Genomic DNA, 19,949 nt, shown 5'->3' with positions numbered 1-19,949 from the left:
ATCCCTAAAAATAATGAATGATGTGTTATGAAGGCTCAACAGAGACCCACAACAATGTTTACGTGTTTATGTGTATACAGTATTTGAAGTATAGGCCTACTAGTTGTCATGTGTTAAACTGAACAGAAGCAGAACAGATTGACTCACCGCTTTCAGATCCTGACAAAAGAAAAGAAGAGTTGGAGAGTTATAAAGGATCAACAGAGACCAGAAAAAAAAATTGTGTACCCTATATTTGAAGTACTAGTCATTTATGTGTGTATTTCATGTAGTAGTTGGTAGTCATTCTGTACTACTGCACATTTGTGCTGGTGTTGTGCTGGAGTTCATGTGTTACATGTGTATATTTGAAGTATCCTACTAGTAGTTAGCCATTCGTTAAACAGGACAGCAGAACATATTGACTCACCTCCAATTTCTCTGTGGTATCCTGACAAAATAATGAAGAGTTGGTGTTATAAAGGCTCAACAGAGACCCACAACAATGTTTACGTGTTTATGTGTATACAGTATATGAAGTATAGGCCTACTAGTTGTCATGTGTCATTTAGGTACTTCACTTGCACATACATATATATTTCATTTACACATACATATACTTCACTTGAAGTTGCACATACATACATACTTCAATTGCACGAATATAAATACTTAATTTGCGCATATATAGATACTTTATTCGCACATACGCACACACGCACGCACGCACACACGCACGCACGCACGCACGCACACACACACACGTACAAGCCGTCATACATGTCCTGACAAAATAATGAAGAGTTGGAGTTATAAAGGCTCAACAGAGACCAGCAACAAAATGTACACAGTATGTGAAGTACTAGTAACTACTTGTTAATCATTTGTTAAACTGAACAGCAGAACATATTGACTCACCTTCTGACTGGCTTTACGTTCCTGGATCTCCTGACAACAGAATGAAGAGTTGGAGTGATAAAGGATCAACAAAGACCAGCACAAATGTTGCCTTACATTTGTGCTTGTGTTGTGCTGGAGTTCATGTGTTACATGTGTATATTTGAAGTACCCTACTAGTAGTTAGACATTCGTTAAACTGGACAGCAGAACATATTGACTCACGTGCCAAACTGCTGCGGTAACCTGACAAAATAATGAAGAGTTGGTGACGTTATAAAGTCTCAACAGAGACCCACAACAATGTTTACGTGTTTATGTGTATACAGTATTTGAAGTATAGGCCTAGTTGTCATGTGTTAAACTGAACAGAAGCAGAACAGATTGACTCACCTCATCCAGATGCTGACAAAATAAAAGAAGAGTTGGAGAGTTATAAAGGCTCAACAGAGACCAGGGAAAAAAATGGTGTACCCTGTATTTGAAGTACTAGTCATTTATGTGTGTATTTCATGTAGTAGTTGTTAGTCATTCTGTGTATATGTACTACTGCACATTTGTGCTGGTGTTGTGCTGGAGTTCATGTGTTACATGTGTATATTTGAAGTACCCTAGTAGTAGTTAGACATTCGTTAAACTGGACAGCACAACATATTGACTCACATTCCAAATTGCTGTGGTATCCTGACAAAATAATGAAGAGTTGGTGTTATAAAGGCTCAACAGAGACCCACAACAATGTTTACGTGTTTATGTGTATACAGTATTTGAAGTATAGGCATAGTTGTCATTTGTTAAACTGAACAGAAGCAGAACAGATTGACTCACCTCATTCATTTCCTGACAAAAGAAAAGAAGAGTTGGAGAGTTATAAAGGATCAACAGAGACCAGAAAAAAAAAACTGTGTATGTACATACATACATACGCACGCACGCACGCACGCACGCACGCACGCACACACGCACACACACACACACACACACGTACAAGCCGTCGTACATGTCCTGACAAAATATTGAAGAGTTGGAGTTATAAAGGCTCAACAGAGACCAGCAAAAAAATGAATTGTGTTCACAGTATGTGAAGTACTAGTAACTACTTGTTAATCATTTGTTAAACTGAACAGCAGAACATATTGACTCACCGTCTGACTGGCTTTAAGTGACTGGATCTCCTGACAACAGAATGAAAAGTTGGAGTGATAAAGGATCAACAAAGACCAGCACAAATGTTGCCTTACATTTGTGCTGGTGTTGTGCTGGAGTTCATGTGTTACATGTGTATATTTGAAGTACCCTACTAGTAGTTAGCCATTCGTTAAACTGGACAGCACAACATATTGACTCACCTCCAAATTCTCTGTGGTATCCTGACAAAATAATGAAGAGTTGGTGTTATAAAGGCTCAACAGAGACCCACAACAATGTTTACGTGTTTATGTGTATACAGTATTTCAAGTATAGGCATAGTTGTCATTTGTTAAACTGAACAGAAGCAGAACAGATTGACTCACCGCTCTCAGTTCCTGACAAAAGAAAAGAAGAGTTGGAGAGTTATAAAGGATCAACAGAGACCAGAAAAAAATAACTGTGTATGTACATACATACATACGCACGCACGCACGCACGCACGCACGCACGCACGCACGCACGCACGCACGCACACACGCACACACACACACACACACACACACACACGTACAAGCCGTCGTACATGTCCTGACAAAATATTGAAGAGTTGGAGTTATAAAGGCTCAACAGAGACCAGCAAAAAAATGAATTGTGTTCACAGTATGTGAAGTACTAGTAACTACTTGTTAATCATTTGTTAAACTGAACAGCAGAACATATTGACTCACCTTCTGACTGGCTTTAAGTGAGTGGATCTCCTGACAACAGAATGAAGAGTTGGAGTGATAAAGGATCAACAAAGACCAGCACAAATGTTGCCTTACATTTGTGCTGGTGTTGTGCTGGAGTTCATGTGTTACATGTGTATATTTGAAGTACCCTACTAGTAGTTAGCCATTCGTTAAACTGGACAGCACAACATATTGACTCACCTTCCAAATTGTTGTGAGATCCTGACAAAATAATGAAGAGTTGGAGAGTTATAAATGCTCAACAGAGACCAGACATTTAGGTACTTCACTTGCACATACATATATTTCATTTACACATACATACTTCACTTGAAGTTGCACATACATACTTCACTACTTCACCTCAAATATAAATACTTAATTTATACATACATACAGTACTTATATACTGTATATACGCACGCACGCACGCACGCACACACACACACACACACACACACACACACACACACACACACACACACACACACACACACACACACACACACACACACACACACACACACACACACACACACACACACAGTATTTGAAGTATAGGCCTACTAGTTGTCATGTGTTAAACTGAACAGAAGCAGAACAGATTGACTCACCGCATTCATTGTCAGCTGATCCTGACAAAAGAAAAGAAGAGTTGGAGAGTTATAAAGGATCAACAGAGACCAGAACAAAATAATTGTGTACCCTGTATTTGAAGTACTAGTCATTTATGTGTGTATTTCATGTAGTAGTTGTTAGTCATTCTGTGTATACTATATGCACTACTTGTTGTCAGTACTAGTTCATGTGTGTACTTAGTCTTGTGTGTGTCTATTTGACCTTGTGTTGTGTTGCTGTGTCAGTTCACTGTGTGGTACTGAAGTCAGTTAGTTGTGTTGTGTTGTGTTAAGTTTAAAAATTGTGAACTATTAAGACCTTTTAAGGCCTCGGACAAAGCCAACTGGGATGGTGATAACTCATGACAATAAACACAATGTTTTGGGCCGAACAAATAATTAGAAAGAAGAAAAACAACAAAAAAAGTGTTGTACCCTGCCCCTTTTTTCTTCTTTCTAATTCGTCGGGTTAAGACTGCTCTATAGTCTTCTGTTATCTTTCACTATGGGTTCACGTTACCTCTATTTGGGTCCATATCGGCACCACAGCACCTTTGAAAGTAAAATAATAAAGGTTAACCTCAAAGGCCCTTAAAACAAGGCTCCAGACTTCCCAAAACAAACTGGTCAGGTTACTACTTGGCCTCACTCCCCGAACCCACCTCACCCCTGCCCCCATTTTGACAGACTGGAATGGCTTAGGGTTGTCGACAGAGTACAGCATCTAGCAATGGGTCTAATCCACAAGATTCGCTACACCACCAATATACCCATGTACCTGTCTAAATACTTCACTAAGATACCCATGTACCTGTCTAAATACTTCACTAAGATACCCATGTACCTGTCTAAATACTTCCTTAATGTCAACGAAGTCCACACCCACAACACCAGAGGGAGCTCAATAAACCATGTGCAACCCAGATTCGGCACAAACAAGGGACAAAATTAATTTCGCTCCTATATGCCACCAAAATGTGGAACGCCCTACCAACAGTCATTAAGACATGCAAATCCCTTGACTCCTTCAAAACCGCTCTCAAAGGGCACTTGACAGCTGCAATTCGAAAGTGGCCCCTGTAAAATCTGAATCCCCCACCCACCCTTTTTCACCTCACTGTATAGGCCTATCTTGTTTTGGGGTTTTTTGGGGGGGGGGGGGGGGGGTACAGGATTTGTTGAGGTCAGATCACAAGATTTGCTGGCCATATATGGTGGCGTGACGTGTCACGAGGCGTGACCATATATGGAGGCGCTAAGGGTCTCCATGATGTCATGAGATGTCACGAGGCATGATGGATTGGCAACCATATATGGAGGTGTGACGGACGGACGTGAGATGCAGGATTTCATACTAGTAAATGTGACCTCCGGTCGCAATAAACCGAAAATACATTTTCAGGTAGGTGACACAATTTCAGCCAATCAGGAGAGAGTAGCCAGCTTTTTTTGTGTGCAGTTTGAATTTTCTCCGCTTATTTCTTTGTGTCATCACTTACAATTCCACTTGTTTAATCTGTATCCTGACTGTGTTCTCTATCCTGATTGGATAAAATTGTATCCAGACTTTTCATCTTAATAAAAAAGCTGGAGAGCATGGTACTGAACAAACACGCTATAGAAATGACTATCACAATATAGAGCTGGAGAGCATGGTACTGAACAAACACGCTATAGAAATGACTATCACAATATAGAGCTGGAGAGCATGGTACTGAACAAACACGCTATAGAAATGACTATCACAATATAGAGCTTTTTAACACTTATTTTAACCAAAGCAAACCAAGCCTACTGAATGCCCAGTGGTGGAAAAAGTACTCAATTGTTTTACTTAAGTAAAAGTACCAATACTGCAATTTAGAACTACTTTGTTACAAGTAAAAGTACGGAATTGAAAATGTACTTGAGTAAAAGTACAAAAGTATCGGCATCAAATTGTACTTAAAGTAGGAATACTAAAAGTAAAAGTACTCATTGTGCAGAATGTGCCATTTCACAAGTTCAAAATGTGTACAAAATCTATTGAAAATAGCAGATCTACAAGCTCACAATGAGTCGTGTTGCGACGCATTGTGAGCTTGTAGATCGGTTATTTTTCGAATGGCCGAAATGTATAGGGTTGAAGTGGTTAATGTATTTTTTCTAATCAAAATAAAAATTGCCAAAGTAACTCAAGTTTTCAAATGATTGTAGTGGAGTAAAAGTACACATTTTGGCTCTGAGATGTAGTGGAGTAGAAGTAGAAGTATTGGATATTGGAAATACTCAAGTAAAGTACAAATACCTCAAAATTGTACTTTAAGTATACAGTACTTAAGTAAAAGTACTAGTAACTTTCCACCACTGTGAATGCCTCTGTACATACCTGCACAGTGGCTCAGAGACAGGACAGCCAGTATGGAGATGGAGATCAGGAAACACAGCTTCATCTATAGTAACAGTAATAATAGTCAAATAAAATAATAATAAGAACATTGTATTTCATAACAACAATACTACAAAAAACAATTACGTTTATGTTTGAAAATCTACAGAAAACTGTTTTGATTCCGTCATGTCGTTTGATTGTAGTAGTAGTAGTATAGTGTTCTCTATGCCAAACTACAATCAACTAGTTTCAGTGTTGGAAAAAGTACTCACATGTGTAAAGTCTGGTATTAAAAATCTACTTGAGTAAAAGTACAAGGGTATTGGCATCAAAATGTACTTAACGTACTCATTAGGCAGAATGTCCCATTTCAAGTTTTCAAAATCTTTTGAAAATAGCCAAAATACATTGAGCTTTAGTGGTTAAAATAATAAAATCTAAATCTAAAAGTAACTATAGTAATTAAAATTATTCAAATAGTTGTAGTGTAAAGTAAAGTAGAGTAAAAGTACAATATTTTCCTCAGAGATGTAGTGAAATACTCGATTTAAGTAAAAATACCTCAACATTTAACTCTAGTACAGTACAGTACTTGAATAAATGTACTAAATGAGTCAGAACTAACCCTACACAACAGAAAATGGGCTCACCGTTTCAAAAAAGTTGTCCTGTTGGCTTGTTGCTTCTGAGATGAATCTAAATCAGATCCTGGCAAGAGAATAAGGAGTTGGACTTATAAACGCTCAACAAAACAACAATGTGACCTTGCCATGATGCTATGGTCACGGGTATGTGAGTCATAACAGATACAAAAGTAAATAAAAGGTTTGATATAGAAAACGTGATGTTCTCCAATGTCGATGAGATGTGCTTCAATCAATAGAATAGCAAGTATAAACCTAGACCTCGGGCAGGTGGGGTCATCAATACCTCCGTACACCAGTGGCGGAAAGTAACTAAGTACATTTACTTAAGTACCACTTAAGTACTTTACTTGAGTAAGTCCAATTTTCTGTACTTTAACTTCTACTACATTTCAGAGGCAATTAAATATTGTGCTTTCACACCACTATAATTATTTGACAACTTTAGTTACTAGTTACTTGTAGATTTCTATTATTAATACAAAGCATACATTAACCACTTCAGTCCTACATTTCGCCCATTTGGAAATAGCAGATCTATAAACTCACAATGTGTCGCGATGGGATGCATTGTGAGCTTGTAGATCTGCTATTTTCAAACCATTTTTAGACATTTTTTCACATTTGACTTGTAAAACAGGACATTCTGAATAATGAGTACTTTTACTTTTGATACTGTGGTAAATATTGGACACCCCCGAGTCCTTGTACCGAGACTTGACTAAAAACTGAGAGAGAAAGTTGAGACAGCAGACAGCAGCTTGATGTTTCCTCAGGCTCAGATGGTCATTTATTAGCAGACAGAGTACAAGGCTTCCGCTGCCAGCAAGTGGCAGTGGGCCCCAAAATGACCATCCACGCGTATAATGACCGGACCAACTGAATTATCATAAAGTAGTGGTAGTTTACAGGCATAGAGGTGAAGAAGAGAGGCCTCTCTGAAGGCAATTTGATCAACAATTTGCTCCTGGCCCATCAACAAAACCCCTTTTACAGATTACACCAGGAACAAGTCAGGACAGTCCTGCAGGAACCATATAACAAAATAATTGTAATCTTTGTGGCACTTCACCTAGCTTTTGAATACAGTTAAGAACAGGCCTTGGGATACACTTGGCTTGTATAAGTAGGCCAGACAGGCCAGACCTATGTAGACTGCACACATTTGTCCAAGAAAGAGATATCGGGTCGCATGTTCTCTCTCTCTCTCTCTCTCTCTCTCTCTCTCTTTCCTGTCTATCTTCACTTGATACTATCAATAAAGGCAGAAAAGCCAAAAACAAATCTTTAAAAAGAAAAAAAAGAGATATGTTGAATTCTATGGTTCCAAATACCGTACAGTACATTTTGATGCATATACTCTTGTACTTTTACTCAAGTACATTTTGAATGCGGTACTTCTACTTGTACATTGCAGTATTGCTACTTTTACTTGAGTAAACAATGCGAGTACCGTACTTTTTCCATCACTGCCGTACACAAACGTGTCTGTGGCAAAGACTTGGTCTTGTCTGTGGCATTTTTTATTTTATTTTTTACACACTTTTCTTTTTTTAAGATATATTTTTGGGCTTTTTCTGCCTTTATTGGATAGTGTACAGTATGGTGACAGGAAATGGGGGAGAGAGTTGGGGGGTGACACGCGGCACGCGGGGTCGAACCCGCGACACGCTGTCAGGCTGGCTTAGCAGCCTATAGTGCCCGGACCGCTATACTAGCCGCCCAGGCACACACACCTTTATAATGTTATTGTTTTTACTGAATGTCAGAATATGACACATACTCTTTACCATGACACTATTGCACATTAGGAGGCCAAGTAGTACTAGTGGTTCTCAAATGTTTTATTTGCAAGGACCCCCGAGTGTACAAATGGACCCATAAGGGTCCATTTGGTTCAACTTGCAGGTTGAGAACCACATGCTTTGACAAGCCTGTGTGTGGTACAGTCGTTCTGCCATGAGCACAAGGAATGTTACAAGGACAAGCTGTACCATACACAATAGCTATCAGGCCTAACAGGGCTATATCTTGTTCTCAGAGGCACTGAGGCAGGGGTGTCCAAACTTTTTTCAAGATTAGAAAATATGAAAACACCAGGGCCAACTACATCTCTTACCTATCATAATTTACTTTCGGATCATAATAGTCACTTAAGTCACAGGCTACAAATGCATTGCATTTCAACAATTTTATTTCATTAATATCAAAAGGTCATTCATCATAATGAATGTAATCTGATTTGCAACTTGTGTTATCCCTAAATGGTACCTTGGTGCAGCGTTACCCGCTATTATATCCATTATGCTGACACTACACCATTATTTGCGCCTAGAGGTGTGGCTGTGGGCGTGTTGGCACGCTTTCCCAAAATTGCTAATGTGACCATACACATTTGGGAAAGCGCATAGCGGAGTTTAAAAGCACCCGTAAGCTGTATTGCCAAATCCGTTTGGCGGCATGCCTGCAATGGAGCATAAGCAGCGAGTGCATTCTCAGCTTCGTTCCGCGGCACTGTCGGTCCATTCCGTTCGGCACCCCTCCAAATGAACTAGGGGTCATCGGGCCTTGGCGGCGGCTGCCCCAAAGTATAATTTGCCCATAGATGTCAAATCATCCCAGTCGATAGTTAATACATGTATGTATATTGTTCTATTGTTAATATTTGTTATTATCGTACGTTCAGCTAGACCTGCTCCGCCAATTTTACAGTGACACTCGTGCTCTGTGCCCTCTTGACTCTCACACAAGAGAGTTTTGTGTGTGTGTGTGTGTGTGTGTGTGTGTGGGTGCGTGGGTGCGTGCGTGCGTGCGTGCGTGCGTGCGTGCGTGCGTGCGTGCGTGCGTGCGTGCGTGCGTGTAACCCTGCCTTTTCAGATGTAACAGCTAAGACAACAGATGCTGTTGTTCTTGATGAGGACAGTAGAGAAGTGACCATTTTGGAAGTGGCATGTATATTTGACCACAGTCTGGAAGAGGTATTCCTTACCAAGGTGCTTATAAGTACCAGCTTATGCTATTATACAGCTTGGTTACAAATGTAAACTACTTGTGTTCATATTTTAAGCCTCGGTAATGTCCATAAATCAGTTCCCTTAAAGGGTTCATCACATGGTAACATTTTTTATTTTTTTTCTGCATTTATTGATAGTTTGAACGTAGACTGACAGGAAATGGGGAGAGAGATGGGGGGAAGACACTCAGCAAAGGCCGCCGAGATCCGGAGTCCAACCCGTGGTGCGCTGTCAGGCTAGCTCAGCAGCCTAGGTGCGTCCAGGACGTGTCGCCCTGCACGCCCAAAGAAAGAAGTAGCACTAGCAATCCATCATTTCCTGCTATTCCTACAAACGAAAAATGAATTTGATTGAAAATGAATGTCATGAAACCTTTAATACAGTGGTTCTCAACCTTTTCAGGCCATGACCCCCCAAAGTTTTACTCTTATGTACATGTACACAAGTCACAAGATGTAACAATAAAGTACAACCTTGAACCTTAAAGGTATTAAAAAGGTCTTCAAATTCCTTACATTTTCACTTCACTGTCATCTGGAGACCACCCAAAATAATTTGGAGACCGTCCTGGGGGACCCCAACATACGGGTTGAGAACCACAAGCTTCAATACAGGAGTGAACAAGGGAGACACATTGAGTTTGGACAGGCCTGTGGTATGGTTGTACCATAAACAATATAGCTATCAGGCCTAAGAGAGACATCTTGACTCCTATGTCATATATACTTATCATAGCCGGGGCACAAGGATGAATAACAGAAGATCAACAACATAATGTACTGGAAATAAACTTGTCGTGTGTGTGATACATATTGTCTGCAGTGTCATCTCGTTGGAGCTCGTCACTCAACTCACCACCATTGGAGGGACACTTGAGGAACTAAAAACACTGTGTACATGATTCTACACTATTGTCAACAACTTGGCACGTACCAAAGTACATAACCTCAGTGTTTTCGTTTATTACATACAAATGCATAATATAAAAAGTTAAAATGTTCAGGTTGGAACTCTTCATGCTGCAGGCTGGGATATGTCATATGGAATGAGATCAGGATTACTGCATGTTTTTTGTGAGGGCACCAATTGAGGAAGAAATCACATTTATGTTATTATGATTTATTATATGTAACCTTATTTTCAGTACATTATGACGTAAGAGCCAAGATGTCTATAGGCCTGATAACTATTGTTTATTAGCCTCACGTTGCGATACTAATAATCACTGCGTTGAGACAATATGCATTGTTTAAGATACAGTTTGTCCTTGTAACAGAACAGTATAACCATGGGTCAAGGTCTGATTCCTTGTGCTCTTGGCAGAACGACTGTACCACAGGCCTGTACTAATAATTATTGTACATCTCCCCTGTCCGCTCATGTATTAAAGCACAACCCCCACCACCTTTTAAGCAACTGTGGCTCAGGCGACTGTGGCTCAGGAGGTAGAGCAGGTAGAGCAGGTCGGTCGTCCAATGATCCATGGGTCGGCGGTTCGAATCCCGGCTCCTCCTGTCTACATGTCGAAGTGTCCTTGGGCAAGACACTGAACCCCAAATTGCTCCCGATGTGCTGGTTGGTACCTTGCATGGCTTCCGCCGCAATCGGTGTATGAATGGGTGAATGTAATGCACTATGTAAAGCACCTTGGATAAAGGTGCTATATAAATGCACCATTTACTATTTAAGCAATGCCTCTGACCTCTTAATTTCATACTATTAATTGACCAGTGAATTCCACTACACAACCCTAGGGGACACGGGGAGAACATGCAAACTCCACACAGAAAGGCCTTTCACCAACTCCACCGGTATGGGCGCTAATGACGCGGAGGAGAGAACACGCCCTCAGCCTCACATGCCCAGAACATCAGGATAAACCTGTGTAGTTTATGGCTGCTCCAACAGTAGTGGCAACATTCAACTTTGGAGAAAAACGGTATGTCAAAAAATACACCGCGGTGGCTGAGACAAGAGCCATAAAGTAATGAGTGAAAGGTTCTGAAAGAGTATGAGGTATAAAGTATAGCAGCCTTGTGTTCATACATCAGAAAGATTGGGTATTGGGTAAGACTGACGTTATGTATCTTTCAGGACCTTTCACTGCTTTGTCTCAACCTATGGCTCTGATCTCAGCCACCAAGGTGTATTTTTTGACACTGTTGGAGTTAAATTGGACTTAAAAACAGCTGGAATTTTATTCCTGGTTTGTGGTGCATAATAGTGCAATAGTATACAATATCCAAAATCACAGCCAATATCCGGTCTAATATCATGATATTAGACCGATCAAATTTTTTTGCTCCCGATCCGATTCTGATCATTTGAAAATGAGGTGACCGGCTCCGATTTCCGATCACGTGATCGGATTGTGACAACCCTACATTTAAGGAACTCCTTAAGGGTAGTGTAAGTGATATTTTGTGGTTGAAACAAAAGGATTCACTATATTCTGATAGTAGCCTAATCATGGCTATAGAGTGTTGGTTCAGTAGACGTCTCCCTGTCTCTTTACTAAACAACAGAAAAGACATTTTCAGGTATAGGTGACAAGATTTCAGCCAATCGGGAGAGAGTAGCTTTTTATGAGCTTACATTTTTATAGTGTTCCAGTTCCAATATTGTCTGCTCATTTCTTTGTGTCATCACTTACAATTCCACGTGTTTCATCTGTATCCTGACTGCGTTCTCTATCCTGATTGGATAAAATTGGTATCCCAGTTTCAGTTTCGGTTTCTGAACATGCATTTTCTGTTTAATAAAAAGCTGGAGAGACATGGAGACTCCTGTTACTGCAGCAAACACTATACAGCAATGAGTACTATCACAATATGGAGCTTTTTAACACTTATTTTAACTAAAGACAATCACTTACACAGTACAGAGACTATGCAAATATATTTTAATTTGATTTTAACAACCATGTCATTGACCTTGATTTATCTTCTCTTTGTCTACTGTATTGACCTTGACTTATCTGCTCCTTGAAGGAAAACCTACTGTAGCATACAGTCCTCATTCTCTGACAGAGACAGTAGACAGTCATTACAGTGTTTATACTGTATCTTATCATGATGCCACAATCAATATTACATCAGCGCACATGCACCCCTTGTGTATGTCTGTCACGATGGCATCTATGAAGGAGTGCAGGAAGGCAATCTGTTTTACAGTTCTGGGTATAGGCCACACATTAGGTAGATGCTAAACGAGTGCAGAGGTTATATGGTTTTCGTGAGCAATACAAGTTTGCAGCAGCAAGTAGCTACTACTACTGCTGCTGCAAACTACTACTGTATTTTGACTTCAATTGAGCTATAGTGTTTATAATAATATAGACAGTGTTGGGAAATTTCATTTTCCCAATTATGTTTTGTTTTTGGGTTTTTTTTCAACTAATCTTGTCCCTGACAACAAAATATTTTCAGATATGAGTCCACTGCTTAAAGGAAGACGTCACAGATTTTCAACCTATAGTCAGTCCTATTATTCTTTGAGACACACCTGCCTACGGGTATTTCGGGGTGTGGCCCGGCGTGGCCAAATCCGCCATTATTGTTTAGGGACTCTGCACCATTGAAATTCTTCATCCTACAGTAACACTATGGTCAAATATCATAGTGTCGGGAACTGCAAAAATAGCAGCAATATAAGAGATAAAAACGGGACACTCAAATGGACTTTTTCCTTGTTCCCCAGCCCCGAAAAGAGAGGGAGAAGAGAGAAGAGCAACACGCACATGGGTACTTCGGGGAGCCAGACAATTTTTGTTTATACCAAGCTAACACGCTAACATTTTATTATGAGCATTAGTGAGACTGAGGACCAAATTATATAGGTTGTAAATGGGTGAATTTGTGCTTTAATATGTCATTGACATTAAAGATAACCACTGGCTTAGTGGGTATAGAGGCAATCTAGTAATCAGAGGGTAACTGGTTCGCCCTCTCATGCTAGTTTAGCAGGCTACCGTGGTGTGCTGCTCTCCCACGAGTCGGCATCACTGGTACCAGTGACTGATGGCCATCTTGTCCTCTGGTGAGTCGTGACCAATTCGTTTTTGTTAACGTCCAGTTTGTTGTCCATGTTAATTCTGTGCTTGTTCTGACGCGGTAAGCCTCATCAAATGTTCTGTCCATTCAGGACACTGCTTCTCCAAAGGGGACCCTGAGGCATCCCTGAATAGGTTCCTCTGGGTAAACTATTGCTGAAGAAAATTTAGTTAAACACTGGAGAGTGTGTGCAGTGTCTGGGATAAAAGTTGTATGTAATGGGGTGTGTGAATCACTGTTATGGGAATGGTTTGTGTTGTGTGTGACGTCAGACCATAGCTATTTAAGATGTAAAGTTTTCTTTAGACATTTGCTTCGACCAAGTAAGACTTAGGGAAGGATATAGTCTGGCCTAATCCCAACCGGAAAGGGAAAAGAGAAGGGAGAAGAGGAAAGCAGGGAAGAAAAGCTCGTAGAAGGGGAGCAGATCAAAGAAGAGCACATTTATGAACCCAGGGATACGTGGAATTTATTGATAATCAGAAGATAACAGAATGGTGGAGGAGCAGCTGAAGGACGATGCTGGGAAAAAGAGCCCTATTACTACAGCAAATGTTTTCTCTCTGGTGTTCTTCTCCTGGCTGACCCCGTTGTTTCGTATCGGCTACAAACGGAGGCTGGAGCAGGATGACATGTATGAGGTGCCTCCTGAAGATCGCTCTGAGATAGCGGGACGAGAGCTACAGAGGTGCTGGGATGATGAGCTTAAGAGATCTGCTGAAGAGCAGAGGCCACCTAAACTCACCAAGGCCATCATCAGGTGCTATTGGAAGCCCTATGCATTGCCAGGCATCTGTACCTTGATCGAGGAGTCTATTAAGGTAATCCAGCCGGTGCTTTTGGGGAGGATTATCCTGAATTTTGCGAATTACGACCCCGAGGTCACAAGGAGCCTGTATGGATATGCTGTTGTGTTGTGGGTCTCCACCATGTGCCAGTCCATGGTCAATCACCAGAAGGTCTTCCTTGTCCAGAGGGCAGGCATGAAGTTCAGAGTTGCCATGTGTCACATGATCTACAGAAAGGCCCTGTGCCTCAGCAGTGCTGCAATGGGAAAAACCACCACGGGTCAGATTGTGAACCTCCTCTCCAACGATGTTAACCGCTTTGATGAGGCAACTGTCTTCACACACTACCTGTGGGTGGGGCCTCTCCAGGCAATGGCTGTCCTAGGGCTGTTATGGTTGGAGCTTGGCCCATCATGCCTGGCGGGAATGGCAGTCCTAATCACCCTAATGAACATTCAAACCATGTTTGGTAGAATCTTCTCTGTGATCAGGAGTAAAACTGCTGCCTGTACTGACAGTAGACTCCTTACCATGAACGAAGTGGTGTCTGGAATCCGGATCATCAAGATGTATGCCTGGGAGAAACCATTCTCAAGGCTGGTTTCTGAAGTCAGGAGGAAGGAGATCTCTTTGACCCTGAAGAGCTCCTTTCTGCGAGCCCTCAACATGGCCTTCTTTTTCTCTTCCGGCAAGGTCATCCTCTTCGTCACCTTCACGGTCTACGTGCTGCTGGGGAACCCCATCTCGGTCAGCCGCATCTTCGTGGCCGTGTCACTGTTCAACGTCGTGCGCCTCACTGTCTCCCTGTTCTTCCCCGCTGCCATTGAGAAGCTGTCTGAAGCCCGCGTCAGCATCCGCAGGATCAAGGAGTTCTTGATGCTGGATGAGATTAAGAATAGCAATGCTTCACCGTCACCAGATGATAAGAAGGAGGTGTCTGTTGAAATCCAAGACCTGATCTGCTACTGGGACAAGAGTCTAGACTCTCCATCTCTTCACAACATCTCTCTCTCTGTGAAGTCAAAGGAGCTTCTTGCTGTAATTGGGCAAGTAGGGTCTGGAAAGTCCTCCCTGCTGAGCTCCATCCTAGGAGAGCTAGAGTGCGACAAAGGGACATTGAAGGTCAATGGTCAGCTGATCTATGCCTCCCAGCAGCCCTCTATTTTTCCTGGAACCATCCGCAGCAACATCCTGTTTGGCAAAGAGCTGGACCCCCAGAAATATGAGGATGTCCTCAGTGCTTGTGCACTCAAGAGGGACCTGGACCTGCTTCCAAATGGAGACCTGACACTGATTGGAGACAGAGGAGCCAACCTCAGCGGGGGACAGAAAGCTCGGGTCAACCTGGCCAGAGCTGTGTACCAGGATGCTGACATTTATCTTCTTGATGATCCTCTGAGTGCTGTGGACGCAGATGTTGGGAGACACTTGTTTGACAAATGTATCTGTGGCATTCTGAAGAACAAGGCCCGCATCTTGGTCACCCATCAGTTGCAGTATCTGAATGTGGCCAACCAGATTGTGGTTCTCAATGAGGGTCGTATGTTGGCCCAGGGCACCTATGCCGAACTGCAGGATTCTGGCCAGCTCACCTACCTGCTGGAGAAGCACAGGGAAGAGGGTCAACAGGCTACCCAAAAGGGCTCCCCGCGCAAGCGCACCCAGTCACAGGAATCCATACACTCCATCAGGGAGTTAGCCGAGCTACCAGCAGAGGCGGTCCAAACGTTGGTGGAGGAGAATCGCTCAGAGGGTACCGTGGGGGCAGGCCTGTACATCAAGTACCTGCATGCTGGAGCCAGTATTGTGATCCTGCTACTTGTGGTACTGTTCAACATTCTGGCCCAGGCAGCATATATTGGTCAAGACTGGTGGATTGCTTACTGGGCTGAACAGTATCTCACCGGAGAGCCAGTGGACCTGGCTTACAATGTGGGGATCTATGGAGGTCTGACTGTAGCCACCGTGGTCTTTGGCATTGTGAGAAATGTGATGTTGTATTACAGCCTGGTGAAAAGTTCCCAGGCGCTCCACAACAGAATGTTCAATGCCATACTCGGTACAACCGTGCACTTCTTTGACATAAATCCAGTAGGAAGAATTCTTAACAGGTTCTCCAAGGACATAAATCTGCTGGACACTAACTTGCCTTGGAGCATTGTGGACTTTTTTCAGCTGTTACTGCATATCTTAGGGGTGCTTTTTGTAGCAGCATTGTCCAGCCCCTGGATCCTGATTCCTGTGTCCGTCCTCTTCCTCCTCTTCTACTCCAGCCGCCGTTACTTTCTGGAGACATCCAGAGACATCAAGCGGCTTGAGTCGACCACTCGGAGTCCTATCTTCTCCCACCTGTCATCGTCTCTACAGTGTCTGATGACCATTAGAGCCTTCAGAGATGAGGAGAGGTTCCAAAAAGTGTTTGACGACCATCAGAACCTACACTCATCCACATGGTTCCTGTTCCTGGCTATATCTCAATGGTTTGGCCTCCGGCTCGACATCTTGTGCTCCATGTTTGTTTCAATCACCGTTTTCGGTTCCCTGCTGCTCAGGCACCAGTTGGATCATAGTGCAGCGGCCCTGGCACTGACCTATTCCATCACACTTATAGGCATGTTCCAGTGGGCAGTCCGGCAGAGTGCTGAGGTGGAGAACATGATGACGTCAGTGGAGCGAGTGATGGAGTATGCAAAGCTGGAGAGTGAAGGATCTTGGGAAAGCAAGGAGCCTCTTTCTCCTGAGTGGCCCAGCCAAGGTCAGGTGACCTTTGAAGGGGTCAGTTTATCCTACAGCGCTGACGGACCCCTGGTCCTGAAAGATGTGACTGCCACGTTCAACCCCAAAGAAAAAGTCGGCATCGTTGGAAGAACGGGTGCTGGGAAAAGCTCCCTGGTGTCAGTCCTCTTCCGCCTGGCAGAGCCGCAGGGCGAGATCAGGATCGATGGCGTTCTCACCTCTAAGATCGGCCTCCATGATCTACGCCGGAAGATGTCCATTATTCCTCAGGATCCAGTACTGTTTAATGGGACCATGAGGAAGAACTTGGACCCTTTCGACCAGCACTCCGATGAGGATCTGTGGAACTCTCTCGAAGAGGTCCAGATGAAGGATGTGGTGAGCAAACTGCCTGATAAGCTGGAGGCTGTTCTGGCCGAGTCGGGCGCCAACTTCAGCGTCGGTCAGAGGCAGCTGGTGTGTTTGGCCAGAGCCATACTGAGGAGGAACCGCATCCTCGTCATCGACGAGGCCACGGCCAACGTCGACCGCAGCACAGATGAGCTGATCCAGCAAACCATACGAGTCAACTTCAAAGAATGCACCGTGCTCACGATCGCTCACCGCCTCGACACAATCATAGGCAGCGATCGAATCCTGGTGCTTGACGCAGGACAGATAGATAAATATGACGCACCCTACCTCCTGCTCCAAGACCACGATGGCATCTTCTACAAGATGGTGCAGCAGACGGGAAAGCTGGAAGCAGCAGCCCTCCTGGAAGCAGCCAAACGGGCTTACGACAGCAGAAGCCGAGCCACACACAGCTAATGGACATGCAACAACGTCTGCAGATCTTTGAGACAGCTCTGGGAGTGGCAGGGTTTTGGCCTTTTGATGACCTGATTGACAAATATATACGAATATGAAATATGAAATTATATTTGTACATGTGAAATTATATTTGTACATACTGTATCTGTTGTCAAAGGATAAAGACCCAAACCACTACACCGATCAGTGCCACGCAGTAGGCCAAGCAAGTAGATCCCAGAATCCCGGCACGTTTTTGTGTGAATTAGTGTGATGGGAAGCAACAGTTATTTATTGGGTCAGCATTTTATACTTGACTCCACAAACACAAAGCAGACCGAGAGGCACAGAGACATTCCTAGAATGTATAAATCATTAGATGTCTAGATAGGAGAATACAGAGAGAAAGAAGCCAAGGGCAGAATGATAGAGAGTACTGTACATATGACAGTTAAGTTATGACAGTATAGTCGAATCGAACTCGGGTCCTCGCGACTCTTTTTTTTTTCTCCTTACCATGTTAAATAGAAAATGTGCGTGGTTGTAGTAGGCTACAATTTTGACTGTATAATGATTGTCTAAGACAGTGGTTCTTAGCCTGTGGATCGGAACCCCTTGGGGGGTCCCCACATGTCCCAAGGTGACAGTAAAGTGAATATTAAAGTACATTTTTTAACCAAATAAAAAGACCATAAGGCAACTGCATCAAAAGTAATCAACAAACAGAAAAACTGGTCAGACATTGGGAAAATTGCTAAATAATATAAGACAATAGCTGATTTGTAGATCTGCTATTTTTCACAATAATTATCCGTAGAACTGAGTCAAACAAAAACAAAATCAATTCCAAGTGCTGTGTGTGTGTGTGTGTGTGTGTGTGTGTGTGTGTGTGTGTGTGTGTGTGTGTGTGTGTGTGTGTGTGTGTGTGTGTGTGTGTGTGTGTGGGGGGGGGTCACGGCCTGAAATGGTTGAGAACCACTGGTCTAAGACAGTGGTTCTCAAATGGTTAGGGCTCAGGTCACCGCTATACATCATTTCATCTACAGCACCCCTTTTCACTCCAGCACCTCATGTTCATGACATATTTACTTGCGCGAGCAGAGCACGCAAGTACTGCAATCGGCTTGGTATATCGGTGTTGTCCACCGGCCAATGGGTATGTATGTATGTCGGTGTTGTCCACCGGCGAATAGGGGACCACCATTCTTGATGACATACTGTATCTAAGGTATGTTTGGTGATTGGCTGGGTATGTATACTGTATGTATGTATGTATGTATGTATGTATGTATGTATGTATGTATGTATGTATGTATGTATGTATGTATGTATGTATGTATGTATGTATGTATGTATGTATGTATGTATGTATGTATAAAGGATTTAGAACAGCAGTTGACCAGTTGTATTAGACATTAGTTAGCAGCACTTGTGTGCTCTACTTGCGCACAAGCAGGCCATGTGTGCAAGGCGCAAGTTGGCAGCTTGACAGAGTGCATTTCTAGTTTACTACTTTAACCTTTACTAAAACAGTATCTGCATACTATAACTATTTGTATCATTCTAATGATTATTACTATTCTTATTAAGGTGATGAAACACATATACAGTTGAAAGCATACGTCTATCATTCATTTTGTGTTTTTTCAATACAAACCATTTGTACAGTAACCTCTCCAATAAACCTTTAAACATTAGCCCCAGTAAAGCTTCGGGGAAATAAGTATACTGTATGTCATTTTCATTGACTGTGGGAGAAAGAAACCTTTCAGACAGCAAATTATACTTTGGCCAATCTCGCAAACACCACTGGATTTAAAAGCACCAAATTGTATTGAGCATGCCTTCAAATAACTTTCTTGACATTGTCAATTTGTCAACCAGTACATGTCCTAGGTCTAAAATGGAAGAAATTATCATTGAGAATTCCAACCATTGCAGATGTGCTAGTTATTGTACTACAGTTTGGTATATCTATCACCCAGATTGTAACTTATCTAATGGACATTATTTTATGTTATTGTATATTACATGTTTGTTAATTGACCTCATTTTGTATTATTCATTTATTATTATTATTATTTGTTTACATTAAGAGCAACCCATTTCACTCAGCCATTTCATTTACAGTGTAAGGACAATATTGGACATACATATTATATAGGCTACATCCATAATCACCCGCCACTTAGAGCTA

General features: G+C 42.3%; 2 protein-coding genes across 2 annotated transcripts in view; one reads left to right on the top strand and one right to left on the bottom strand.

Annotated features, from left to right (window-relative positions):
- Positions 1 to 6,556, bottom strand: part of LOC306926299 (uncharacterized protein) — a 15,227-nt gene extending 8,671 nt beyond the window's left edge. Inside the window, exons 1-15 of the mRNA XM_079505568.1 lie at positions 6,377 to 6,556; positions 5,724 to 5,787; positions 3,876 to 3,907; positions 3,353 to 3,373; positions 2,940 to 2,960; positions 2,736 to 2,765; positions 2,391 to 2,402; positions 2,226 to 2,246; positions 2,022 to 2,051; positions 1,705 to 1,716; positions 1,270 to 1,281; positions 1,102 to 1,122; positions 898 to 927; positions 410 to 430; positions 148 to 159 (exon numbers count right to left, since the gene is read on the bottom strand). Coding sequence (XP_079361694.1) covers positions 148 to 159; positions 410 to 430; positions 898 to 927; positions 1,102 to 1,122; positions 1,270 to 1,281; positions 1,705 to 1,716; positions 2,022 to 2,051; positions 2,226 to 2,246; positions 2,391 to 2,402; positions 2,736 to 2,765; positions 2,940 to 2,960; positions 3,353 to 3,373; positions 3,876 to 3,907; positions 5,724 to 5,787 — 339 coding nt within the window. The 5' untranslated portion in view covers positions 6,377 to 6,556. The remainder of the gene's footprint in view (positions 1 to 147; positions 160 to 409; positions 431 to 897; positions 928 to 1,101; positions 1,123 to 1,269; positions 1,282 to 1,704; positions 1,717 to 2,021; positions 2,052 to 2,225; positions 2,247 to 2,390; positions 2,403 to 2,735; positions 2,766 to 2,939; positions 2,961 to 3,352; positions 3,374 to 3,875; positions 3,908 to 5,723; positions 5,788 to 6,376) is intronic.
- A 7,374-nt stretch (positions 6,557 to 13,930) lies between these two features.
- LOC306926297 (ATP-binding cassette sub-family C member 4-like) lies at positions 13,931 to 17,801 on the top strand (the record flags this gene model as incomplete). The annotated part of the gene is given in 2 exon segments (XM_079505565.1): positions 13,931 to 17,758; positions 17,760 to 17,801. Coding segments are annotated over 2 exon segments (3,870 nt in total).
- Between the last annotated feature and the right edge of the window lie 2,148 nt (positions 17,802 to 19,949).

The sequence above is a fragment of the Electrona antarctica genome, assembly GCF_951216825.1.
Source record: "Electrona antarctica genome assembly, chromosome: 7".
Classification (NCBI taxonomy): Eukaryota; Metazoa; Chordata; class Actinopteri; order Myctophiformes; family Myctophidae; genus Electrona; species Electrona antarctica.
This window is presented reverse-complemented; position numbering and strand designations above follow the sequence as displayed.